The sequence below is a fragment of the Papaver somniferum genome, chromosome 2 (assembly GCF_003573695.1).
Source record: "Papaver somniferum cultivar HN1 chromosome 2, ASM357369v1, whole genome shotgun sequence".
NCBI lineage: Eukaryota > Viridiplantae > Streptophyta > Magnoliopsida > Ranunculales > Papaveraceae > Papaver > Papaver somniferum.
Genome location: NC_039359.1, coordinates 204,896,715 through 204,924,238, shown reverse-complemented (window position 1 = coordinate 204,924,238; position 27,524 = coordinate 204,896,715). Strand labels below are relative to the sequence as shown.

General features: G+C 37.9%; 1 protein-coding gene across 1 annotated transcript; it reads left to right on the top strand.

The window, feature by feature from the left end:
* Positions 1-73: 73 nt before the first annotated feature.
* Positions 74-3,796, top strand: LOC113354420 (cycloartenol-C-24-methyltransferase-like). Its single transcript, XM_026597758.1, has 14 exons — positions 74-161; positions 348-478; positions 576-642; positions 1,150-1,223; positions 1,411-1,495; positions 1,613-1,668; positions 1,814-1,868; positions 1,970-2,017; positions 2,169-2,252; positions 2,385-2,501; positions 2,596-2,679; positions 2,800-2,931; positions 3,045-3,142; positions 3,306-3,796. The coding sequence occupies exons 2-14, from the start codon at positions 396-398 to the stop codon at positions 3,355-3,357; spliced, it is 1,035 nt and encodes a 344-aa protein (XP_026453543.1). The 5' UTR covers positions 74-161; positions 348-395; the 3' UTR covers positions 3,358-3,796.
* The last annotated feature ends 23,728 nt before the right edge of the window (positions 3,797-27,524 follow it).

The window sequence follows — 27,524 nt, the reverse complement described above, 5'->3', positions numbered from 1 at the left end:
TTTGATTATGTCCATGGCTATCTTTTTTCATCAAAAATAAAATGCAATCCCAAATATGCATTAGTGGGTTCATATTCCATCTCACAGCTCTTTAAATACTGTCTTTCGCCTCAATATTTTTCTCCCAAGACTTTCAGATTCTTCTTCCAAAACACACATAAGTAATTTTTTTTCTCTTTTTTTTTTCCTTCTATTTCTTCATGATTTCTCTAGATTTTGTAGAAAGACTGATTTCCACTTATCTTGCAATTGAATGATTATTTATGTTGTACCATTTTGATGTTGAAGTCAGACATTTTATTCATCGAATGAGATATTTATGTGTATATTTTGAATCTCTTCTACAGATCCTTGTGAAGTTTTTTGAAAAAAACGAAAGAGGAAGAAAATCAATAATGTCAAAATCAGGAACATTTGATCTCGCATCTGGTGTTGGCGGAAAGATTGACAAAAGAGAAGTGCTTTCAGCTGTTGATAAGTATACATAAGCTAGCTTTTTATTGGTTTATCTCTTCTTTAAATTATTTTTTTGGTCATTCCATGTAATAATCTGGTGCCTCAATTTATGTTTATAGATACGAGAAGTATCATGTTAGATACGGAGGAGAAGAGGCAGACAGAACACATAACTACGCTGACTTGGTGTGTGATAAAAGCAATATCTGGATATTTTTTTCACACGTCATTATTCATTTGATTCTAGAATCTGTGAACACGTATGTTGGCGATTTTAAGTAAATTAAACTTCTTTGGAATCACTATAAAACTAGGTTCTACCTATTTGCCACCCACATTAATTGCCACCACCATATATCTTATTTACCACCCATATACGATCTTGAGAATACGTATGTCGGCAATTTTAAGTAAAACTTTTTCATTTTGAGAATACTTTTCCATATGCTAGTAGAATTTACGTATGAATATTATTCCCGAAACTAGAAAATAGGTTTGCCCGTAAAATTTTCGTAAAAGAGTCAAACAACAATGAATACCAGATTAGAATAATTTCTATTTCTTTGTTATTTATTTTTTGGCCTGGTCTCTCTATAATTTTATATTCTTGGGTTGTATGATAGTTCGAATGAAATATTTAGGAAAAATCATTATACTATGATCTTTAACATGTTTGGATCTCTGGAATTTTAGGCAAACAAATACTATGATCTAGCGACCAGCTTCTACGAATATGGCTGGGGAGAATCCTTCCATTTCGCAAACAGGTCAGCTGTTACCACTGTGTTTATTTTATCCTTTTGAGAAGTTAACAATTCTATTACTACTTTGCGGTTCTTACATGGCAATGAAAATACAGTCTGTTTTGGTTGGAGAAGCATATATATTTAGTCTGTTTATCTGGAATATATGCAATCTTTACTGATGGGTATATCTAAGCCTGGGAAATACCAGATGGAAAGGAGAGTCCCATAGGGAGAGCATGAAGCGCTATGAACACTTTCTAGCTTTAAATCTTGGCTTGAAACGTGGACAAAAGGTATGTATATGTTTTTGTCGGTTGCATGCTTTGTGTCACTGCTCGAATTTTACATTGATCTTTACTTACCTGGTTTGTATTAATATTAAACCTTCATTTGATTTTCAACGTGGTTAGGTGTTGGATGTAGGATGTGGTATTGGTGGACCGCTTAGAGAAGTGGCTAGATTTAGGTATCAGGGCGAAAACTGGTCTATCTCAAATTTGTTTTTCTTAGATAATAAGACAACCCATGGACTGAAACTATTGTACTTCAAAACCATAAAAAAAAGGACTACTACATATGAAATGATGAGCTTCTCTGGTGATCCTTCGCAGTGGCACTTGTGTTACAGGGTTGAACAACAATGAATACCAGATAACAAGAGGCGAGGTCTGTATTTATTAGTTATTCCTTTGCCTTATGATAATGTATTGGTCCTAGTTTCTTTTTTCGAATATGGTTACTTATGATCACATTTTTTTAATTGGCAGACACTTAATAGATTTGCTGGAGTTGACAGTACCTGTAATTTCGTGAAGGTATGTAGTTATCATTGTTCGTTTTTTTTTCTTCTGTAATCGCAACTTATATTTATCTTTCTGTTTGACTGTCAGATCTTAATGTGTTACTTTGTCTTGTTATGATCTCAGTAACAGATTGCTTAAAGATTTATCTCTACTACTATTGCAGGCTGACTTCATGAAAATGCCTTTTGCTGATAACACCTATGATGCAGTGTATGCAGTAGAAGCGACCTGCCATGCCCCAGAGGCTGTATGTTCTTTAAATATGTATACTCAATAAAGATTCTAAATTCTCAGTGCTAGTGGCCTTCTGTTGCGTTACAATTTCTGGTATTACTCTACTTACATCACCGTTTCATTGTTTTAATAATCACTCCAACAGCTAGGTTGTTACAAAGAGATCTACAGGGTGTTAAAGCCAGGACAGCATTTTGCTGCATACGAGTGGTGCATGACTGATTGTTTTGACGCCAGTAACCAAGAGCACCAGAAAATCAAGGTAGTATACACATTCATTGAACAGGATATTAGAGTTACTTTCATCTCATTTTCTTCCGCATTATGAGATGATTTAATCTATTTCCTCTGACCAGGCCTCAATTGAGCTCGGGGATGGCCTCTCGGACATAAGGAACACAAAACAATGTCTCGAGGCTCTGAAACTTGCAGGGTTTGAAGTAAGCATCCTTTATGTTGCGGCGTCTTGAATCTTTTCGTGTGGACTCTTTATCCCTCTCTAATTACAAGTGCTTGACAACTTTATCTGATGAATCCTTTGTGTATATGGTGAATAACAGGTTATATGGGATAAAGATCTTGCTAATGCGGAGGATTCACCAGTCCCTTGGTATTTGCCTTTGGACAAAAGTCACTTCTCGTTGACTAGCTTCCGTCTTACATCTACGGGACGTTTTTGCACTAGAAATATGGTTGGGTTTCTTAACATTTATAGGAAATTTGACAAATTTGTTTCTCTTCTTTGTTTTATTTACGGGGCCGGATTGTTACACACTAAGAGTATAATCCAAAATGTATTGTGCAGGTGAGAGTCTTGGAGTACGTGGGTCTTGCTCCAGAAGGAAGCCTAAGAGTTCAAATGTTCCTCGAGGAAGCTGCTGAAGGCCTTGTAGCTGGCGGAAAGTAAGAAAACTCTCTTTGGGAGAGTACCCACAATTCCTTTTCTATTTATAATCAGAGTCAAAATTGATTTCAAGATAATACTACCATTCGATGATATATTAGTTCAGAAATTATCCACCCTACAGGTTTTGTACAATCACTGACCCATGGTCTTCTTTTACAGGAAAGAGATTTTCACACCAATGTACTTTTTCTTGGTACGCAAACCACTTTAAGCTTCAGGAACTCAAGACTCAACTACATCTTGAGCTCCATAAGCTTGTGTTCATTTGGAGCTTGTGTTTGGATATTTTTTATTTTTTCTTTGAGAGTGTGCTGCATTGCTCCCTGGTCGGCTTGTTGTTTTTTACATTTTTGTTTTTTCCATCTTTTCTAGTTACTTTGGTGTCACTCTCGGTGACATTTTCTTTAATTAAATTTGCCTTTTTCGCGTAAAAAAAATGATCAGGAAACCGATTCTGCAAGTTTTGCCCTATCTGTGGTTCCACCATAGGGCTCTATAGCAGCAAATAACTTACAGTGTGTAAGATGGAATTGACCAGGACTGGAGTATCTGGTAAACTATATACCGTTACCATTCTCCATCATTTGGTTGATTGTTATTTTCATTGGATTAGAGTTGGTATCTGCTCTTTCATTAAATGGGTTTCTGTTAAATCAATTGTTTAGCGTACTTGATTTTTTACTGGATTCTTATACCCTGTAGTGAAGGCTTGTGTCTATTGGAACACAAATTAATTGTTGAGGCTAAAGTTTCTGGTGTGAGACCAAGACAACTTTCGCTGGCGTGACAAAAAAGAAAACACCATAAATAATTGGTTAAGAGTACGAAGGTTCTCAAACTGTTGCACTATTTAACTGAAAAACAAAATTAGATTTAAACTCACGTCGAGAGAAATTTGAAATACTTGTATGCCATGCTTAGTTAAACCGGTAAGAGTAAGGGCTATGGAGTGAGAGAGCTCTAGTTTAATATGCAGGAGTTTGATCAAATTAGGTGCTATTATGGATAGTGGAGAAGTCCACTTTCACCCAAACTCCTTCGCACACTAATTCAATTGAATGAGATCCAACAGTCGAGACTAAAAGGTTGATCTTTGGCCGCTTCCAAGGAGAAAAACTCTAAAACGGCTGATGTTTAGCCGCTCAAACATTTTCCTTTCTAGTTTTTAAGTTTATCTTAAACTGTTTGATGCAGATTCATACGAATTTTGTTATTAAAAAAATATGTATATACACCGGATGCACATGATTAGCCGCTTTTATATCTCCAAGCGGCTGAACATGAGTCTCCTAGTCTCTTATTTTGTTATCCCACGGTCAGAAAATCACTTTCTCTTAGTCCTTCACTCGATTTGGTAGTGAAGGAGTATTTTTTACACTCATTTCATATCCCTTGCTCTAAGCACTTCTATAATTGTTTGCATCTCATATACTACGTAGTTGCTATTATGTAGTTTCATGGAGATGTACTCCCTTTATCACTAGTATTTATAGTTCAAACGGATGAGAAATAATAAATAAAGAAAATATTACATTCAATCTAGCCAAAGGCCCAGAAAGGTATACGAGCATCTCCAATGCAAGGGGAAATAACATGACATATAGGATTTAAGATCTTACCCCACTAAATTTTCATGTCCAATACAAGGGTAAAGGTCATAATAAAAGATGACATGGTTAAGTGGGGGTAAAGGAGAAAGTCTAAATAAGAATTTGAGTCTTTTGTTTCTAAACTTAAATAAAAAGTGTTAAATAAAACATTAAGGATTGGAAATGAAATTTAGGTAGAAAGTCTTATATTTATTTTTTTGTCATGTAGTAAATGATTCAGGACCAAAAAATTTAAATAAAACCTTCACATAAGATGACCTTGACCCCTAGCATTGGAAATGCACAAATGATAACTGTGGTTAAGAAAAAAAATAAATTACAAGACATTAAATGCTGCTACAGGTAAATGCATGATAACATAAAAACAACAAGGGAGCCAAATGCGGTGGGCCAGTTTTTTTGTTTTTTTTTGTTTTTTTGTTGAGATATGCTAGCTAGGCAGTACATTAAATTAAGAATCTTATTATTGGGACTTGAAAAGGCTTGATTTTTGGGGGGCTATATAGGGTCACCAAATAGTAATAGTGAACATCCCCTATCCAAATATTTATATAATGACTAATATGACCCCCATTTGATTTGAGATACTAAACTTGATTAACATCACTAATCAATATTTATATAGTGATTCAAGCAAGACTTTTGATATAGGTGAAGCCTCATCTTCAAAATATGATAACATATTAATACCCAACAACAATGATCAGTTCTTTGATGATTTTTCAGAAAATCATGAAATTTTTTCTCAAACTCAACAAAATCATTATGAACCTTACTATGATTTCGAAGTACCAATCCAAGAAGAAAAAGAAATCGAAGAAACAAATACTCAAGATAACCAGTATACCTCTAATCTAACTCTAATTTCAGTTTTGAAGGTTAGAGTTGCAAGAAGTTTCAAATTTTTCCTTCCGAAAACCCTAGGTTTCTAGCCGCCAGGTTCACTCACGGCTGGGAAACCATGAACCCCTTGCCGTTATAATCTTAAACAGCTCATTCTTGATGAACTCCCAGCCGTTAACAAAATATTACGGATGGGACGATGAATATTCCTGGCCGTAACTGAAAATTTACGGCCAGGTTTTTTGTACGTGCATGGGAAGTATTAAATAACATTTAATACTGTCGGTGGCGGTTGGGTTTCTTGGCCGTAAATATTGAATGTTATCTAATATTGTCGACGCCGGTTGGGATACCTAGTCGTATCTAATTTAATGGCATGGTTTTCTGGACATTTTTGGTTTACGGCTCGTTTTCTAGGCCGTAAGATGACTTATCCAATTACAGGCTAATTAACGGACAGGAACTCCTGGCCGTAAACGTTTTACGGTTTGGAATATCACTAGTCGACCAAGCCGTGTAGATTATGACGGCTGGATATACACTTTTCGACCCAGCCGTATACTCAATGACAGATGTGAAAAAACGGGGGTCTAACAACACCACCCAATATTTCGCTTAGCAATCTGTATGGACTAACTACGAAATACTTTGCTAGAGAATCAACTAGACAGTCAGACTCAATCTAGATAAAAGTATCTCAAGGAGTTAATATCTCTTTCTTGATTTGTTTTTTACTCAAACTAAAATCAATAGCGAGTCTTTATCAAATACAACAAATAACTTGGACAGTACCAAAGACCAATGTCCAAGGATCAATCAATATCAATCAACAACCAAAGGTTGGATTTCCAATTGATGATCACGAATGCACAACCTGTATTATTTTAATTATATAAAATATAATGCGGAAAAGAAATAACACAGACACCAGAAGTTTTGTTAACGAGGAAACCGCAAATGCAGAAAAACCTCGGGACCTAGTCCAGATTGAATACACACTGTATTAAGCCGCTACAGACACTAGCCTACTCCAATCTAACTTCGGACTGGACTATAGTTGAACCCCAATCAGTCTCCCACCGATCCAAGGTACAGTTGTACTCCTACGCCTCTGATCCCAGCAGGATACTTCGCACTTGATTCCCTTAGCTGATCTCACCCACAACCAAGAGTTGCTGCAACCTTGGAATCACAGACTTGATAACTTTTGTAATTGTCAAAAGTCTATTCCTCCTTTCATCAATACGAATATCAATTTATGAACGACTTTACTTTTGACACAATATGGGACCTTCAAGTTCACAGACGCAAACAATACATATCCCATAAAAATATTAATACTACAATAGATATCATCCTCCAAATATTTTTAGAATTTAAAAACCAATAAACCTAAAAAATGACATAAGAAGATGAAAACAAAAATAGCTATGTGTACTCACAATCATTGCTATTGAAGGGACTAGTTATTCTTCCAACTAATCTAAAAAGAAGACACACTAGGCAACCAACTAGACCCAAGATCAGACGAAAAACTAAATCCTGTCTACAACCAGGGATTGAACAAGAACGAGTTCCTCAGTTGCCTTCCTTAGTTCATCTTTTAGGTATTCTAGATTCCGTGTTGCGATACCAAGTTGTTCGCGTACGACCTTAAAGTCTCCAAGAAGATTTTCTACCAGTTGTGAAGAAATCTGAACTGGCAGTTTGTCTTCGTTTTCATGATCAAGAGCATGAAAGAATGAGATATCAATAGTACATAGATCAACATCATCAACCTTGTTGCTTCCCTCCATTGTGCACCAAAAATATTTTTAGAGAATCTTTTTGCACCTCTGGAACACATTATATATATAAGGAATTTCGTCAATCCCTAAGAAACATGACGTTTGTGCGGGTTGGTGCTTATGCTAGAGAAATAGATGTTGAGGAGCAAACGGAATAAAGTAACATCGAATGCTGTACAATCCTAACAACTTTCTCAAGACGAAAAATCCTGAGAATCAAGAGCATCCCTTTTTAACAGGACAAAAATTAAAAATAGATGCAACATGAACATGTCAGGGTGTAATAAGATGAGCATCTTGCTCATCGTTGTTTACTTCTTCTTTTTCCTTTTCATCGTTATTAAACAAACTACCTGGTTTAGTTGAAGAAGTATTTTCAAGAGACGATTTAGAAGTATCTGGATTAACAACATTCCATGTTTTCTTGATATTCCGTCTTAGTCTGTTTATGTGAATCTTCAGATCAGAGACTCGATTGTTGACATGTAAGAAATCTGAATTGGATTCACAGTCCTTTTTGAGAAAATTAGAGGAACTTAACTCGTTCTTCTTTCTTCTGTTCCTTTTTCTCCTTCCATACTGATTTACAGCACCTGTCACACTTTTGCTGTTTTTCCTTCCAACATTATAGGCATCCTTCGGTTTGAAGACATAACTAGGAAAAGCCTTATCTTAGTATATCCCTTGAGGTCGAACGGGGTTGATTCCACTCTGTAATATAGGTTTAACAACTGCTTTAGACATCCAATTAAGAATGTTGTGAAGTTTTTCATTCCTTATCCGAAGACGACACCTTCGCTCATAGTGTCCTTTGTTTCCGCAGTAATAGCAGTTGAAGGACTTACGTTCAGTGGTTCTCTTTTGAGAAGATTTAGAAGAAGTAGAATCCTCGTTTTTGCAAGCTGAAACTTCTTCACATGGAGAAATATTAACAACTTTAACAAACTTAGTCTTACCACTGTTAGGAGCGTTTGTTCCTTTATATCCCAGACCACATTTGTCATGATGTTCTTTATAGGCTCCCAGCATAGAAGACAGTTTTGTAGATCTAGAAACGAACCTATTTAGATTATCTTCCAGTGATTTTACCTTATTATGAGCAGCAGTGAGTTTGGTTTCGAAGGATTTCTCTTTGATAAGAAGACTGCGTTCTTTGTCATTGAAACTCTTCTGTTGAGATTCACATCTTGCTTCAGTTTCGGCAAGCCTCTCTTTTAGTATACATAGGTTACGAAGAAGATTATCACATTCAGATTTTTTGAGCTAACCTCTTCTTCATGATCTTTAACTGTAGATTATAAAAGTTTGTATCCACCATCATAACCTTTGAAGAGTTTTCTCAACTTTCTGTTTTATTGACAGAGATGACCCATATACTTTCTCAAGCAAGAAGTTGTCCTTGTTTCCTTTAATTCACGATTAAACAACTTGATGTATTGAGAAACGTTCACATCAAGACTCTGTCCTTCTTCAGAATCACTATCATCCGAAAGATCATCCAACTGTTCATCAAGAGATTTCCTCCAGTTGAATTTAGATTCGGCTGAAGGAGAAGAGAAAGAATTTTTCTCAGTGGTTTCATATCTTTGAAACTTATCTGAGTAGTCATGTACTGATGTTGCGTTGTCAGAGATAGTACTCTTGTCCATAAAGTCAGATCGCTAAAAACACAGACTGATGAGGTCTTAGCGTGTTTGCTTGCTCTGATACCAATTGAAAAAGCGGGGGTCTAAAAACACCACCCAATATTTCGCTTAGCAATCTGTATGGACTAACTCCGAAATACTTTGCTAGAGAATCAACTAGACAGCCAGACTCAATCTAGATAAAAGTATCTCAAGGAGTTAATATCTCTCTCTTGATTTGATTTTTACTCAAGATAAAATCAATAGCAAGTCTTTATCAAATACAAGGAATAACTTGGACAGTACCAAAGACCAATGTCCAAGGATCAATCAATATCAATCAACAACCAAAGGTTGGATTTTCAATTGATGATCACGAACGCACAACCTGTACTATTTCAATTATATTAAATATAATTCGGAAAAGAAATCACACAGACACCAGAAGTTTTGTTAACGAGAAAACCGCAAATGCAGAAAAACCCCGGGACCTAGTCCAGATTGAATACACATTGTATTAAGCCGCTACAGTCACTAGCCTACTCCAAGCTAACTTCGGACTGGACTATAGTTGAACCCCAATCAGTCTCCCACCGATCCAAGGTACAGTTGTACTCCTACTCCTCTGATCCCAGCAGGATACTGCGCACTTGATTCCCTTAGATGATCTCACCCACAACCAAGAGTTGTTGCAACCCAAAATTACAGACTTGATAACAAAAAAATTTGTCTCGCACATAAAAATCTATCAAAGGATAAATCTGTCTCCCACAGATAAAACCTATGTTTGTTCCATCTTAAGATATGAAATCGAGGTGAACAGGAACCAATTGATAACCGGTCTTATATTCCTGAAGAACAGATTAGACTAATCAATCACCTCTCTACAATCCTTCCTGACTACACAAGCGGTTTCTCGAGGAATCACAAACAGTGAGACGAAGATGTTTGTGACTTCTTTATCTTGCCTATAGGTGAACTCTCACGATCTCAATCCAATCAAAGATTGTACTCGTACGATAGAAGATGCAAGATCAGATCACACAACTACGATAAAAGTAGTATCGGTCTGGCTTCACAATCCCAATGAAGTCTTTAAGTCGTTAACCTGGTTTTAGAGGAGAAATCCAAAGGTTAAAGGAGAATCGACTCTAGCGAGCGCACTAGTATCACACAGACGTGTGGGGATTAGTTTTGCACAATGCTAGATGTCTCCTTTATATAGTCTTCAAATTAGGGTTTTGTCTTAGTTACAAAGCAATCCATATTCACCGTTAGATGAAAACCTGATTTAGATTCAAGATAATATTTCTCAACCGTTAGATCGAAAACTTAGCTTGTCATACACACTTGGGTAGACATTTACTGGGTTTGTGAAAACCATGCCCAAATGTGTACCTGTATGTTGGTTCAACATAGTAACCCAAAAGGTTAACCATATGAGCATTTCATATTAACCTTGTTCTTCTTCACCATAACTAGTTCAATTGACTCAAATGAACTAGTTAAAGATTTGTTCAATTGTTATGAGATCTTATGTAACTACACAAGACACAATTGAAATAAAGATGATTCGATTCAATTGAATCGGCTCATGAACTTTATAGCCACAGTTTTCATAAAGCATTCCTTAGTAACTTAAGTTTCATGTTCAGAGAACATCTTTAGATCATAACCAATTAAGCTCACAAACAAGTTCGCGGACTTAAGACAACCGGTGGAGTTTTCCAAACTCATCAGAAAATCTCGGCAAAGAGACTTTCGCCAGTTCGCGGACTAGGTTCGCGGACTGAGTTCGCAGACTTACATGCAAACGAGTTTTTGGAAAATCCCAGCAGAAATTCTCGGTACAATAACTTCCATCAGTTCGCGGACGGAGTTCGCAGAATGGGTTCGCGGACTTGGAAAAGACAATTACTCCGGTTTCTCTCAATCAACAAAGTTCGAAAACTTCGGATTAAGGAATACATGGTTATGTAATCTAAACTCTCATTCCAATCATTGAGAAATTCTCAGAGGACGTTATATAGCCATTATTCACAGACCGTTTCGCGTCAGAGCAATTCTCAAAGTAATTAAAACTTTTCATGACTTTCGTCACTAGGTGAAGATAAACTTGATCAAAGTGAAACGCTTTACAAACACATGATTTCGAGATATCTATAGGCGAGATATACTCGGCTCGAAATATCAAATGTGTATGATCCAGTCTATATAGCATACGAATTTTGTCTCATAAGAAGTAGGAGATGGAAGAGATAGACTTTTAAGTGATAGATAAGTTCAAGTCTCCACATACCTTTTTGTTGATGAAGTTCCACGGTTCCTTGAGTAGATATTCGTCGTTGTATGATGAATCCCCGTGAAGTCCTTGAGCTCAACTACACTTTTCTATCCTAGTCCGAGACTTAGCTATGTACGCTAAAAATCAAGACATATAGTTTTGATCACTAACATTGATAAACATGCTTGAGATAGCAACCCATGCGAGGTAGACCGATCTATGCTCTAACAAGATGTATATTCACTTTTTGACCCAGCCATATACTCAATGACGGCTGGATATTCACTTTTCGACCCAGTCGTTTCTGTGTTTTAAAAAAAATTGACAAATGATGTGACATATTTCATTTTATTTTAGATTGTAACGTACATTTCGGTGGAAGATCAAGGGGTGGTTATGAAAGACCAACAGTCACATGTGCAAGTTTTCGAGGACACAAGTGCTCACTATGCAAACAACTATAAGTGGAACGATAAGGAAGATGCAAAGAAGCAGGCTCGATCACAAGACCTGAAAAAGATGTGCATCATAGTCTAGAAACAAGTTACAACCACCACCTTCCAAATGGTTTGCGAGTGTAGTGGAAAGTATGAGACCCATTGGAAAAATGGTAGTGAGTATAAACCAAAAAGCACGTAGAAAAAGGGACATTATAATACGAAGAAGTGTGGATGCCATTTTAAGCTTCAATTTAAATATAACAAGGAAAAGAAAGTGTGGTTTATGGTTAAAGTCGTCTCGGGTTATGATAATCATCCTATTCCGGAGAGTTTGATCAACCATCCTTATTCGGCAAGGCTCAACCCCTTAGAAAATGAGTTAGTACACGTGTTGAGTAAAATACGCACACGACCTATTGATATTCTTAGAGGCCTGAAGGTGTTAAACCCCCAAAACTCATCCTCATTGGAAACTATCTATAACGAAAGAGAAAAATTTATAAATGAGGCATGGCAAGAGGGAGTGCTTATGCAACAATTATTGTTTTTGTTTGAGGAGGCAAAGTACTCTACCGCCTATGACACAAATGAAGAAAAGCAAGTGGAATATCTTTTCATCGTGAATCCGGAATGTGTACAATTGGTAATATACTTTCATCAAATTCTCTTTATGGATTGGACGTATAAAACGAACAAGTACAACATGCATATGTTGAACTTTGTTGGGCAAACATCTACCAAGTCGACATTTACCGTTGTGTTTTGGTTCTTGAAAGACGAGACTAAGGCAAATTATATTGAGCATTGCGAAAGGTGAAGTTATTGTATCAAAAAGGTTATACTCCTAAGGTGTTGATTACGGATAAGGATAAATCATTGATGTGGTCCATACCACGTGTTTTTGCTGACGCGCATCATCATCTTTGCACATTTCATCTATGGAACAATGTGCAAACTAATTGCAAGAGGGTTATTTGGCCATTAAGGAAAACCGAGATGGAAAGGATTAAAAAACTATCATTGGAGAAACAACAAGAAGAAAAAGATAAGTTTGAGATCGATGACAAAATAGCCGACGTGAAATGGGCAGATTTTTAAGGTGATTGGGAACAATTAATATGGTCGCTCACGGGAGAAGCTTTTTTCCTAAGGAGTGTTTTGTATTGGAAAAATGGCTACCTACCCGGATGTTATAGCATATTTGAAGAACGATTTATTGGATCCCCACAAAGAAAAGTTTGTTAGTGCATGGGTAAACCGTTATAGACATTATGACAATCAAACCACAAGCACGGTGGAGTCGTCTCACTATTGGTTCAAAAGAAAGTTAAATGGTTGTGATGGTGGATTTGTTGTTGTTTTTGAAGCTATGGTCGAGTATTTCAAGCGTGATCCCGATAGAATTAAAGGGAATTTTGAAAAGAGCCGATCTAGAAAGCTTGTCGATTACATGGATAGCCCTTGGCTCCGGAGAATAAGTTTATACGTTTCTCAATGGGCAATCCTAAAAATTATAGCATTAGTGGAGGCTTGGGAGAAAACTAATTTTCCACCAGGAATGAGATGTAATTGTCCCATCAAGTCGGCTTTGGGCCTCCCATGTGAGCATGCGGTAGCCAATTATCCCTCCAAGATGATTCCGATCGAAGATATAAATTCATTTTGGAAACAACTATCATTTAGTGATACATTACCCAATCAAGGTCTTGGGGACGTGTTTTGCGACACCGATGCACACAAAGAACTTTTTGAGAAGTATGCTTCTTTACTACCGGCGCAAAGGCAACTTTGGTTATATGAAGAGCATTGATAAACACGTAAATGTTACATTTTATACCCGTGTTTATATTAGGTAGGACTCGATATTTTGGCTAATAACACTATTTTAGTGCTTTTGTAGAAAGTATAAATGAATTTCGATAATCTGGAGAATAACGGTAAAGTTAGAGGCTGCATTTGCGACAAAAGGCCACAAAAGCCACCTGCTCGGCTACATCCTAAGCTCATGGCCAGAAGATAAGCTTACAATGGGCTAGAAAAGTGTCTTTTGTTTTCCCACTTACCAAACAGTGAAACCAAGATGACGTGGCTATATTTTAACAATATTTTATGGGTGAAACGTTCACGGCATCAGAACAAGTGGTGTTGGTTGAGAAATATATTTTCTGAGTCGAATCGTTCAGCGTGGCTTAATTGCACGTGAATAAAGACTAGTGGTTCTCGGTGATGGCTTAACAGCAACCATGGCGCCAGTTAAGGTGCTTGGCAAAGAAGTTAAGATGCAGGAGCATGGAACTGAAGTTGGGAGTTCATTATATGGATTGAACTGAGATGGTTGCAGTCAGTGAACGATGAATTCTGAAGCAAGGAGTTGATGCAGTGGCTTGACTTGAGACGAAACGCGCTGTTGCAGTCATCTGAGGAAGCACCGACAATGCAATTTGATGGTGGAAGTGGTATTGTTGGAGAAATTACTAATAATGTAACTGAGAAGAAGATACTTAGCTCAAAATAATGTTGCTGATGTTGCTGCACAGAAAATGTAGAGGCACGTAAACTACGCTGTCCTAAAGGCAATATCGCCTGCCACTCCTCTGAGATGCTACAGCAGTTGGCGAGTCACCTCCAGGATACAACTACAGTTAGTACCCCTCAATGTAGCATACAATGAGGGTACCCTTAGAGCTTGGCAGAACTTAAAAACAGTAGAAGAGATGTTTACAGAAAAACAGAGGAAGAGTAGAAGAGATGTTTCTCTGTGGTGTGTGTTTTCTGAGCTTACAACTACTCTCTTATATAGTGTTTGTGTAGTTACAAACAAGAAAGAAAACCCATGCGTATGACAGTCAAAGAAAACCCATGCGTATGACAGAAATACTGGTAATGTTGGGTTAAAGATAGTGCATGGAGCAGTGTGTTGCTGCCAAGCCAAATACGTACAGACAAGGGAGCCAGGACAAACACGTACAGACAAAGAAGCCAAGACAAAGCACGTCAGACAAAGAAGATCTTCTACTTGTGTGGAAAACACGTACCAAAAATTTCAGCAAAAAGATAGGATCTAATGAACCCACACCACACCCACACCCGACCCGACCCGAGCCCGACCCGACCGACCGACCGGACGGACGGCGGCGGCGTGCGTGCTTCTGTGCGAAGCACCGCGCGTACGGGAAAGGCAACCTTGCCCTAGTCTAAGCCTTCCCCCAAGCACAAAAGTCTAATGACCCAAGGGCCATGCCCTTATAGCCAATTCTATGGTATTTATCTAAAACTCTTTAGATTTTAGTCAATGTGGGACTATTGTTTTATCTATTCAAAAGAAAAAACAATTAATGGGCAATAGGTCTAGGGATCAAAACATAGTCCATGGAAAAATTGGTATTTTAAAGCGTTTTTTCTAACAATCCCCCACATGAAATAAAACATATCGACGAAATACGAGAAAACATAATACATCAATATTAGGCTAAGGTGTCCCAGAGATTGAACCTTAACTAGTGAGAGGTTACCGGAACTGCTTGTTGTTTCGGTGAACACAATGTCTTGAACCGTCAACAGTGAGTGCAATTCAGAAATAACAACCACACTTTGATGTCTCAAAGAAAAAGAAAGCTGCCAAGCTCTTGCCGTTGTGCCCGTTTTGGCCGTGGGCTAAATCCCGGACTTAATGAATGTCTCTAGAGAAAAAGCTCAAATTCTCATAGGAAGCGGCCCCACTTCCAACATCCACATAGGTGAGTCCATTAAGAGTGTCCTGCCACACTCCGCTTTAAGCAAAGCCATGGAACTCATTAAGATCTGACAGATCATCCTAAAACATGCAGGCAGCACTATCATACGGTTACACCATAGGGAGGGACAAAGATAGTGCTTTCTCTCGACATCACCAAAAATTAGTTATCTCATTGAACCTTGATCTTGGAGCTCCATTCACAAGGTTGAGTGTCCTTCATGGCGATTTATTCTATGAGCTTGAGTCCCATCCCCTTCGATGTGGATCTAACTACCTCTCTAGATAACCCTTTCGTCAAAGGATCTGCAATATTCTCTTTAGACCTTACAAAGTCTATAGAGATGATGCCAGTAGAGAGTAGTTGTTTCACTGTCTTGTGTCTTCTTCGAAGATGTTAACTTTCCGTTGTATACACTATTCTTTGCGCATCCAATAGCAGCTTGACTGTCACAGTGGATTGCGATCGAAGACACAGGCTTGGGCCAGAGTGGAATTCCACCCAGGAAACCTCGTATCCATTCAGCTTCCTCTCCACGCTTTCTCCAAGGCTATAAACTCAGACTCCATGGTGGATCGGGCTATACATGTCTGTTTGGTAGACTTCCATGACACAGACGCACCACCAAGTGTGAAGATGTACCCACTAGTGGATTTGCACTCATCTGAGTCTGATATCCAGTTAGCATCACAATACCCTTCTAGCACAGCAGGATACTTCCCAAAACTTAGCAATAGTTTGAAGTTCCTCTCAGGTACCGTAGAACTCTGTAGAGAGCATTGATCCAGTGATCCTGCCCAGGGTTGCAAGTGTACCTGCTTAATCTACTCACAGTATAGGCAATATCAGGTCTTGTACAGTTCATTAAATACATAAGACTGCCAATAACACGAGAATACTCAAGTTGATAAATACCCTCACCCTTGTTCTTTTTCAATTTGCAATTGGGATCATAAGGAGTAGTTGCAGGTTTAGCATTTTCATGATTAAATCTCTTAAGCACAGTTTCAACATAATGAGATTGACTAAGACTATATCCATCAGACATCTTTCTGATTTTCATCCCTAAGATTACATCAGCAGGGCCTAAGTCTTTCATGTCAAAGTTTTCGTTAAGCATGCTTTTAGTGGTATTATACTATCAAGGTTACTACCTAATATGAGCATATCATCAACATATAGGCACACAATAACATGAGAATCATCCACAGATTTAATGTAAACACATTTATCAGATTCATTAACCTTGAAGCCATTAGATATCATTACATGATTAAATTTTTCATGCCACTGTTTAGGTGCTTGTTTTAAACCATACAAAGATTTTTTCAGTTTGCATACTTTATCTTCAAAACCTTTCACAACAAAACCTTCAGGTTGGTCCATATAAATTTCTTCATTCAATTCACCATATAAAAAAGCAGTTTTAACATCCATCTGATGTATATGCAAATCATAAATAGAAGCAATAGCAATCAGCATCCGGATAGAAGTGATTCTAGTGACCGGTGAATAGGTATCAAAGAAATCTAATCCTTCCTGTTGTCTGTACCCCTTAGCTACCAACCTAGCTTTGTGTTTTTCTATAGTTCCATCTGTTCTAAGTTTCCTTTTGAAGACCCACTTGCAACCTATGGTTTTACTACCAGGAGGTAAGTCTACAAGCTCCCAAGTTTCATTTTGTTGAATGGAATCCCACTCATTATTTGAAGCTTCTTCCCAGAAGGGAGCTTCCGGAGAAGTCATAGCTTCCTTATAGGTTTGGGGTTCAGACTCTACCGTAAGAGTCACAAAATCTGGACCGAAACCTTTCTCGGTTCTGACCCTCTTACTTCTTCTAGGTTCGGTTTCAGCATCTAGAGACGGGGGTTGACTAGTCGAAGGAACATCTGAGAGATCATCGCGGACCCTTTTATGAGGTCCAGACCCTAAAGGGAAAATGTGTTCGAAAAACACTGCATCTCTGGATTCCATTATGGTGTTCTCACCAATTACCATGAACCTATAAGCACTAGTGTGCTCAGGATATCCTAGGAAAACACAATCTACAGTTTTAGGTCCTATTTGGTTTTCTTGGAACGAGGAGTGGCCACCTTGGCCAAACACCCCCACACTTTAAAGTATGCATAGGACGGTTGTCTTCCTTTCCATAACTCATATGGAGTTTTGTCGGATTTCTTAAATGGAACTCGGTTCAAGATATAGCAAGCAGAGAGAATTGCTTCCCCCCACAGGTTCGAAGGTAGCCCTGAACTAGCTAACATAGCGTTCACCATATCTATGAGTGTTCGGTTTTTCCTTTCAGCTACTCCATTCGACTCAGGTGAAGAAGGTGCAGTAGTTTCATGAATGATGCCATTAAGTTTGCAGAATTCTCCTATAGGTATCACATACTCACCGCCTCGGTCCGACCTAAGAGTTTTAATAGTAACACCTCTTTGGTTTTCTACTTCAAGTTTATATAATTTGAAAGCGTCTAGGCTTCATCTTTACTTCTAAGAAGATAAACCTGACAGTATCTTGAGTGATCATCTATAAAAGTGATGTACCATTTTTTACCTCCTCTAGTTGGTGTTGATTTCAAATCTCCCAAATCGAGTGGATTAGTTCTAGGGGAGTTGTACTACGTTCAACCTTTTTGTTAAAGGGTTTTCTAGCAATTTAGATTCAACACAAATTTCACATTTATGACCTCTGTCAAAGTTTATTTTAGGAATGCAGCCTAATTTAGCAAGTCTTTCAATAGATTTGAAATTAACATGTCCTAGTCTATCATGCCAAACATGTGAGGAGTCACAAACATAAGCAGAAGAAGATGCATTATCATTCAAGTTCAAAGAAAGTACACTAAGCTTAATCATGTTATCAGTGACATATCCTTTTCCTACGAAGTCACCACCTTTAGAGATTACAACTTTGTTAGACTCAGCTACAAATTTAAAACCTTTCCAAGTAAGATGGTTTCTGAGATAAGATTCTTGCATATGTCCGGGACGTGATACACGTCATTCAATGCGAGAGTTTTTCCTGAAGTGAGCTTCAATTCAACCTTGCCTTTTCCTACCACTTTAGAGGTAGAAGAGTTTCCCATAAACAATTTCTCATCGTCTCCTACTTTGTTATAGGAGGAGAAAGCATTTCTGAACTTACAGACATGCCTAGTGGCTCCAGAATCAAGCCACCAGTCTCTCACATTGGTCACATTAGAGACAAGGTTGACTTCAGACACCATGCCAGTAAAATATCCAGAATCATCTACTACGTTTGCCTTATTTTTCTGTTTAGGATCATTTTTGGTCTTTTTAGGTGCCCTACAGTCCTTGGCCATATGACCAGTTTTCCCACAGTTATAGCAGTCGCCTTTGATGGTGTTTTTGGAGACACCACCCTTTGGCTTAAGATGGTTACCTTTGGAGTTACGTTGTTTGTTACGTTTACCATTTTTGCTGGATTCTCCGTGCTTTTTTTGACGCATTATCGTCCAGGACATGAGCTTTGTTTGACATGTCTTTGCTCAGCATCAGGCTCTTGTCCTTGCAGCACAGAAGTTCCTCCACCTGGATCTTTTTCCCCAGCTCCACCATGGTGATTTCACGATTCTTGTGTCGCAGCCTCCTCTTGTACTCGTTCCATGAGGGTGGTAGCTTTTCAATCACTGCAGATACTTGTAGAGATTCATCAATATGCATGCCTTCAGCAAGAATTTCGTTGATGAGTAGCTGGAGTTCGACGAATTGTTCTACAACAGGCTTTTCATCAGTCATCTTATATTCCAGGAACCTAGCCACCAAGAACTTCTTGCTTCCAGCAGCTCAGCAAGATATTTTTCTTCTAGGGCTTCCCATAAATCAAAAGCAGTAAAATTCTCTTTTGCATTATAAAAGTCGTACAAGGAGTCATCCAGACAGTTAAGAATATGGTTTTTGCACATGTAATTCTTCCTAGTCCACCTATCCAGTCTATCTTCATAACCACGGTCATGAAGCCTTCTTTAGGGTCTTTCTAAGGCAACTTCATCTAGCCTTTGGTCTTTTAAGAAGAATAACATTTTGGACTGCCATCGTTTAAAGTCTTTGCCACTAAACTTTGGGGGTTTGTCTACAGTACTCTTTACCATGTTGTTACATAATATAGTAAAGAGGATATTGCCTTTAGATTGTTGGAGAAATTACTAATAATGTAACTGAGAAAAAGATACTTAGCTCAAAATAATGTTGCTGATGTTGCTGCATAGAAAATGTAGAGGCACGTAAACTACGCTGTCCTAAAGGCAATATCGCCTGCCACTCCTCTGAGATGCTACAGCAGTTGGCGAGTCACCTCCAGGATACAACTACAGTTAGTACCCCTCAATGTAGCATACAATGAGGGTACCCTTAGAGCTTGGCAGAAGTTAAAAACAGTAGAAGAGATGTTTACAGAAAAACAGAGGAAGAGTAGAAGAGATGTTTCTCTGTGGTGTGTGTTTTCTGAGCTTACAACTACTCTCTTATATAGTGTTTGTGTAGTTAAAAACAAGAAAGAAAACCCATGCGTATGACAGTCAAAGAAAACCCATGCGTATGACAGAAATACTGGTAATGTTGGGTTAAAGATAGTGCATGGAGCAGTGTGTTGCTGCCAAGCCAAATACGTACAGACAAGGGAGCCAGGACAAAACACGTACAGACAAAGAAGCCAAGACAAGCACGTGCAGACAAAGAAGAGATTCTTCTACTTGTGTGGAAAACACGTACCAAAAATTTCAGCCCGACCCGACCGGACGGCGGCGGCGTGCGTGCTTCTGTGCGAAGCACCGCGCCTACGGGAAAGGCAACCTTGCCCTAGTCTAGGCCTTCCCTCAAAGCACAAAAATCTAATGACCCAAGGGCCATGCCCTTATATTCAATTCTATGGTATTTAAGTCTAAAACTCTTTAGATTTTAGTCAATGTGGGACTATTGTTTTATCTATTCAAATGAAAAAACAATTAATGGGCAATAGGTCTAGGGATCAAAACATAGTCCATGTAAAAAATTGGTATTTTTAAAAGTGTTTTTTCTAACAGTAAGCTGGTTACAAAGGAAATGATGGCGTTTGGTGGTATCTCATGGATCAGTAAATTTGGGTTGCTGTCACTTAATGTTGGGTGCTTTGGTGTCTCGGCTATGAAGAATGTTTAGAAGGTTTAATAAGCCTGGATATGGATAGTTTGTGTTGTGAACTATGGATCTCAATGAGAGTTCTCGGACCAGAAGCATGGATGGTGATATGGATGGACCAGTTAACATGGTGCTTAAGTTGCAGCTGCCCGTGGGTGACGAAACTATGACGATCAGTTGGTCAGAGAACAAGAATGGTGCTGGTTGTGGTGATTGTATGCTCGTCGCGGATGTGAAGTGAAGCATTGGCGTTGGTTGAGTTGAATCTGCATTGGGGTTCGACTAAAAAGCGATGAATCAGTGGGGGTCTCGTATTTTTTTGAATTTGGGTTTTGTTGTGTTCTGAACCGAGGAAGAAGATGGGATTTCATTGATGTTCTTGATCTAGTGTGGTATGTTCAAACCAGATGCAGTACGACCATTTTTATATGGTGGGAGATCCAGAACCATGCACAGATGGGGGTTTGAGAGAATGCAATTTCATTTGTTATAGTGTTTGATAATCCATGCTTAGGTTAAATCATTTGATGTGTTATACTTAGATGATGCAAATAATGATCGTAAATCCATAAATACGTAGTTTCAAGATTTGCTTGCCATTATAATTTGATAAATCATGCTTTGGAGACTTTGATGGGTTATGCTTAGGAGATGCAAGTTATATTAGAGAAAATATACCGATAATAGATGTTGCAATAGGACATAGATATAAACGCGTATTTAGAATTATGAATTCTTTTCCGCAGCGAACAGAAATAATGGTGGACATCGTAAACCACGGTTACCGATTCTCTTATTGGATTCATTTTGTTACTTTAGTTTATTTTTCTGTTATTATTCTTTCAAAAATCAAAAAACATTTTTGCTGGTTAAATATTGATTACGTATTTTCCATCGCTCCTCGTGGGAACGACCCGTACTTTCCTCTGTCTACTAGTTAGACACTGTGTGATTGCGGTTTATTTACATATAGGTATCACCGGATTCTATCAATTTTTGGCGCCGCTGCCGGGGAGCGGTTGTGGAATATTGTAATTGGTATTTTGTACATAGCTATTATTTATTTTATTTCATGTCCATAGTTTATTTTTGTTTTTATTTTTATATTTTCTTTTAGTTCTTTTTACGTAGCTTATTTATTTTTTCTTAGGTACCTTAGTATGAAGAGCGGCGATTGGAGTCAACAACAGCCTTAAAGTAAGTACTTGATATTCTCACAAAGCTTTTGTAAGGTGAGTTATTGGGAATATTTTACCTTGTATAATGGTTTCCAGTGAGTTGACTTCTTTTATAGCTTTTTGGAATCTTACCAAAAGAGCTGAGACAGAGGAGTCATTTGATATTTCACATGAGGAGTATGCATATGTACCTTCTCATTATCAAGAACCTACCAAGTGTGTAAATAATGATTGGAATTATTCTCATAGGTATGATCATTCCGGACCTTGTGAAGGTTATGATCATTACCAACCTTACCCTGGTTATGAGCCACAATTTGTTGATTCCAATTATTATTCACACATTTCTCCGTCACAGTATGAGAGAGATAATCAATCTTACTGTGACCCATCTGCATCACAACTATCTTTGTTAGAACGCCTCAATATTGACATTGTTGAACAGACCAATGCTAATGAGATATTTTTTGCCTAGCTTAGTAAAATCCATGCTCATATTGCTCAACTTGCTGAACAAACTGATTTATCGATTGATCAACTAACGCAGTCGGTAAAAGATTTTAGTCTTATCGAGGACACAAGTTCTAATTTTTCTAATACTCTTGATATTTATGATGAAATCGCTTTAACTAATGAATCAATGTGTATGGAGAATGATGATGAACTTGATAGTTGTGATCATAGGAATAGAGACATTTCCATACCAAGTGAAGGTGGTGTATTTAGTCAAACTCCTGATCGTGTTAATGATCACTCGCTTATTCAAAATGATGAGTTTAGGATTGAGGACACCATTCTTTTAGACGGTGTGACATATCAGTGCTATAACGATGATGCTTATGACGAATGTGTTAATTCAGAGGAAACTGTGGTTAAGTCTAACGACTTAGAGACATTACACTCTATCTATAAGGTTACTTCTAATCATCTTTATTGTGATATTCCTATTGATTCCTTGATTGACGATGATTATGATGATGATTTAGTATAGGTTTGCAAACCTAGTGGAGAAGTTAATATACCTAGAATTGTTAGCATAACTTTTCAGAAGATTCCTAATTTTGGATTAGAACTGCGTGCTTCTCCAGTATTACTAGATTATTTTGCATCTCGTGACTTCTCTTTGCCCGTGCATGACTCCCAGGTCGTTTCAGTTCTTAGCTCTAGCGAACCCTTTAACTCGGTTATTTTTGACCGAAATGATACATCCTTTGCAAAAACCAAGTGTGGGGGTAGCTCTTTCCTTTTGATAATCTCTAGATCTTTATGTTGCTTCAGCGAGGATTTGAGGTTGTCATCAGTTGTATATATTGTACTCTGGGTTGATCCCCAACTATTTAGGTGTTGATATATGGAGAATCCTTTATGTATATTCCAGCAGGTATTCTATTTTCTTGTTTTATTTTTATTGGTTTATTTTCTCATATTATAAATTTTCCATCTTAATTTTACGTTGGATGACTCAATTACATTGAGGACAATGTAATGTTTAAGTATGGGGGAGTGGTTAACTTTTTACTTTTCCTTTTCAGGAATATTCTTGCAATTTATGACCAGCTGTTGAGCGGACCTATTTTTATGTATTTTCGTATCATATTATGACCAGCTGTAGAGCGGGTCTTAAAAAAAATGATGACCAGCTGTTGAGCGGGTATATTTTTTTTCTTATCATTTTATGACCAGCTGTGGAGCGGGTCTATTTTCTGTTTTGCTAGGACTAGCAAAATATAAATGTGGGGTGTTGATAAGCACGTAAGTGCTACATTTTATACCCATATTTATATTAGATAGGACTCGATATTTTGACTAACAACACTATATTAGTGCTTTTGTAGAAAGTACAGTTGAATTCCGATAATGTGGAGAATAAGGGGTAAAGTTGGAGGTTACATAGCATTTGCGACAAAAGGCCACAAAAGCCACCTGCTCGGGTACATCCTACATCAGCTCATGTCCAGAAGATAAGTTTACAATGGGCTAGAAAAGTCTCTTTTGTTTGCCCACTTACCAAACAGTGAAACCAAGATGACGTGGCTATATTTCAACAATATTTTATGGGTGGGGGTCTCGTATTTTTTTGGATTTTGGTTTTGCTGTGTGCTGAACCGAGGAAGAAGATGGGATTTCATTGATGTTCTTGAGCTAGTGTGATATGTTCAAACCAGATGCAGTACGACCATTTTTCTATGGTGGGAGATCGAGAACCATGCACAGATGGGGGTTTGAGAGAATGAAAGACTACAGCAGCTTGAGTTCTTGAAGCTACTGTTCGTTCAAGATATTGATGGCGTGAAGAAGTGGTATTGTGCTGAAAAGCTTGAGCTGGTTGCAGTCAGTTGAAGTGTATTCGAAAGAAAGACAAAGACAGTGATAATGTCTACTGGTGGCCGAGCATGTTTGGCAGTTGGAGTTTCAACAAGAAAGTAGCTGGTGTTGGCTGAGTGTATGGGAAAATCTGCAGAAGTGATTGGTAAAGGGTGTTGTAGGTTGTTGGTTAAATTTTGCAGCCGGTTTTGGGGAAGAGAATGGATGGACGGAGAGATGCTGTAGACAGACTGAAATTGGTGTTGGTCATGGTGACTATATGCAAATCTTCATACTGAATTCTGGTCCGTGTAGTGTTTGAATGTTTTGGGGTACTGTTGTTGTTTTCGGAGGAGGAATTTAAGATGGTCAGAGAAGTTAGAGCTGGTATTGGACTGGGCCTTGGAAGAGATCGCTAGGTCTTAATGTGACTTATCCGCAGCAGTATAAAAACTTAACAGAGACGTACAGAAGGGGGGTCCAACAACAGGAAACCACGGCTGCTAGTGCACAGCCGTTTTACATAGAGCCGCAAAGAAATTAAGAACAAAAAAAGAAGTGCGGCTACGGATTCGAGATAGAAGAAATAAGGGTTTCATTTTTTATTCCATTTGATTAGTTAGGGATTATGTTGGAATATTTTCAACGCCGCTAACCAAAGGGGGGTCCTGGGGGCATCGCCCTCCAGGTTGTGGTCGACAAAAGCCTGTTCGAAAATTTCGAATCCAAAAGACACCATTGATGTCTGTTGATGAAGGAACCTGACGTTTCGTGAATAGAAACCTGTTGGCGAATAAAAACCTATTCCCAACAGGTGCAAAACCCTTTATAAATAGCTTCTCCCAGTTTCGTTTAAGATATAAGAAAAATCAATCTGTTTTCTCTGTTTCAAAAAGCATCATCAGAAATCAGAAATCTCTTTGTGTGTTCTTGATTGAATCAAGGGGTACAAACCTTGAATTCAGTTTTCGTTGCAGGGCTTTCATTGTATCCTGAAGGAAATATTTCGCATACCTGTTGTAATCGCCAATTGTTATTGGGAGGGTAGAAATATTTGTCTAAAAGAAATTTATACAAGCCTTGAAAGTTTTGGAGTGCAACACTTTCTTCTCTGATTCATTCATCCTTTGTGAAACCCAATTTTTTCCAACAGTTTTTAGACAAATAATTTCTGGCAATGGAGGGTGAATCTTCGAATTCGAATGCTACTGCTCAATCTCTGCAATTTCTGGAATTAAGATCCTAAGAAAGGGAGATGAGTTGGTTTTAACTCAATCTCATTATATTGAGAAATTTCTCAAGAAATATGGTCACTTTGATGACAATCCAGCACCTACTCCTTTAGACCATACTATCAAGTTAATGAAGAACACCGGCCGTACTCATGCTCAACTTGAGTATTCTAGTGTTATTGGGAGTCTTATGTACGCTATGCATTGCACAAGACCGGACATAGCCCAAGCCGTGGGAATATTATGTCGTTTCTCAAGTAATCCAGGATATGAACACTGGAAAGCAGTTTCAAGAGTTATGGCTTACTTGAAAGGAACAATAAATTTTGGTTTGCATTACCAAGGCTATCCCGCTGCACTAGAGGGGTACAGCGATGCTAACTGGAACAATGTAGAATCAAATTCCAAGTCAACTTCTGGATGGATTTTTACATTAGGGGGTGCTGCTGTGTCTTGGAGTTCCAAGAAGCAGACTTGTATCTCTGATTCAACAATGTTGTCAGAATTGATAGCTTTAACTGATGCATGTAAGGAGGCAGATTGGCTTAGAAACCTACTTATGGAAATTCCTTTTTGGAAGAAGCCAACTCCGGCGGTCTTGATTAATTGTGATAATCAAGCTACAATCTATAATGTCTCTAATAAGACTTATAATGGAAAGTCTAGACATGCAAGTCTTAGACACTACATGGTTAGGCAACTACTCAAGATGGGAGTAGTTACGGTTAACTTTATTGAATCAAAGAGAAATTTGGCAGACCCATTTACGAAAAGTCTACCAAGTTCAGTGGTTTCAATAAAAAGGAAAGAAATGGGACTAAGGTCTGTGAAGGAAGTTTGATCTCCCATAGCAGAAACCCAACCTATGTTTTGAAAAGGATAAACAAGGTTCAATGTGGTATCAACAAGTTATGGATGTGGATTATGGAGCACTAATATAAAAACTTCCCATTTCTTATTAGTGCTGGTTTCTGCAAGAAAATAGGATGGATGTAAATCCTTAATGAGTCTATGATTAGTAAAAGGTGTATCGCAGAAACACCTTCGAGACTTACCTATATGAGTATGGAAATAAGGCCGTTTCCTAAGAGAAGAAGACCGTTCTCTAAAGAAGACTCATGAACAAGGATATAAGCACATGGCCATTAACGTGCTTGGCTACAGAACACATGATTTTATGAAATCAATATGTGTGGAGACTCCGGTTTTATCATAAGGGGTACTTGGTTCAAGACTGGTTTCACCATAGAACCTCGATAAGACTTTGAGTTTCTTACACTAAGTGAAGGTTCAAATCCAAAAGATACCTATCATTTATGTGTTGATTTCAACGATGATGCTTAGTCTCAATTGTGCTTGAACTACGTTGGCTTGATCCCACTCGGGTACGTAGGCAGTCACTTCGGTGATGCAGTCACTCTGATTTAAAAGTTTTAACTTTGTTTTATGGTTTTTGAAAATAGGGGGAGAATGTTGGAATATTTTCAACGCCGCTAACCAAAGGGGGGTCCTGGGGGGCATCGCCCTTTATAAATAGCTTCTCCCAGTTTCGTTTAAGATATAAGAAAAATCAATCTGTTTTCTCTGTTTCAAAAAGCATCATCAGAAATCAGAAATCTCTTTGTGTGTTCTTGATTGAATCAAGGGGTACAAACCTTGAATTCAGTTTTCGTTGCAGGGCTTTCATTGTATCCTGAAGGCAATATTTCGCATACCTGTTGTAATCGCCAATTGTTATTGGGAGGGTAGAAATATTTGTCTAAAAGAAATTTATACAAGCCTTGAAAGTTTTGGAGTGCAACACTTTCTTCTCTGATTCATTCATCCTTTGTGAAACCCAATTTTTTCCAACAGATTATTCATATTGATTTATGGATTTTGAGAAAATCATGTTTGCCTAAATTTTGTGATTAGGGTTCTTCGATGGAAACCATTTCTAGCAATAGATCATGATTAAATTGATAATATTTGGTTTTAGACAATTATGAATTGATTCAAATAATATTATACTTACGCTCTATTGTTTTTCCATAGAATAAATGTTGCTGCTTCATCGGCTTTGTAATACAATAGCCTAAGTGCAGTAACTATATGGTTTTGCAATTTCATTTGTTATAATTAAAAAGTGGGGGTACGACAACCACACCCAATATTTCGCTTAGCATATACTTTCTAGAGAATCAACTAGAAAGTCAGACTC

Bases quoted from the DNA above. Each gene is read 5' to 3' on its own strand.
- LOC113354420 (XM_026597758.1), top strand. From the start codon at position 396: ATGTCAAAATCAGGAACATTTGATCTCGCATCTGGTGTTGGCGGAAAG. The intron at 1,224-1,410 runs GTCAGCTGTTAC...GGGAAATACCAG, and splicing joins TCCTTCCATTTCGCAAACAG to ATGGAAAGGAGAGTCCCATA. The intron at 1,869-1,969 runs GTCTGTATTTAT...TTTAATTGGCAG, and splicing joins ACCAGATAACAAGAGGCGAG to ACACTTAATAGATTTGCTGG.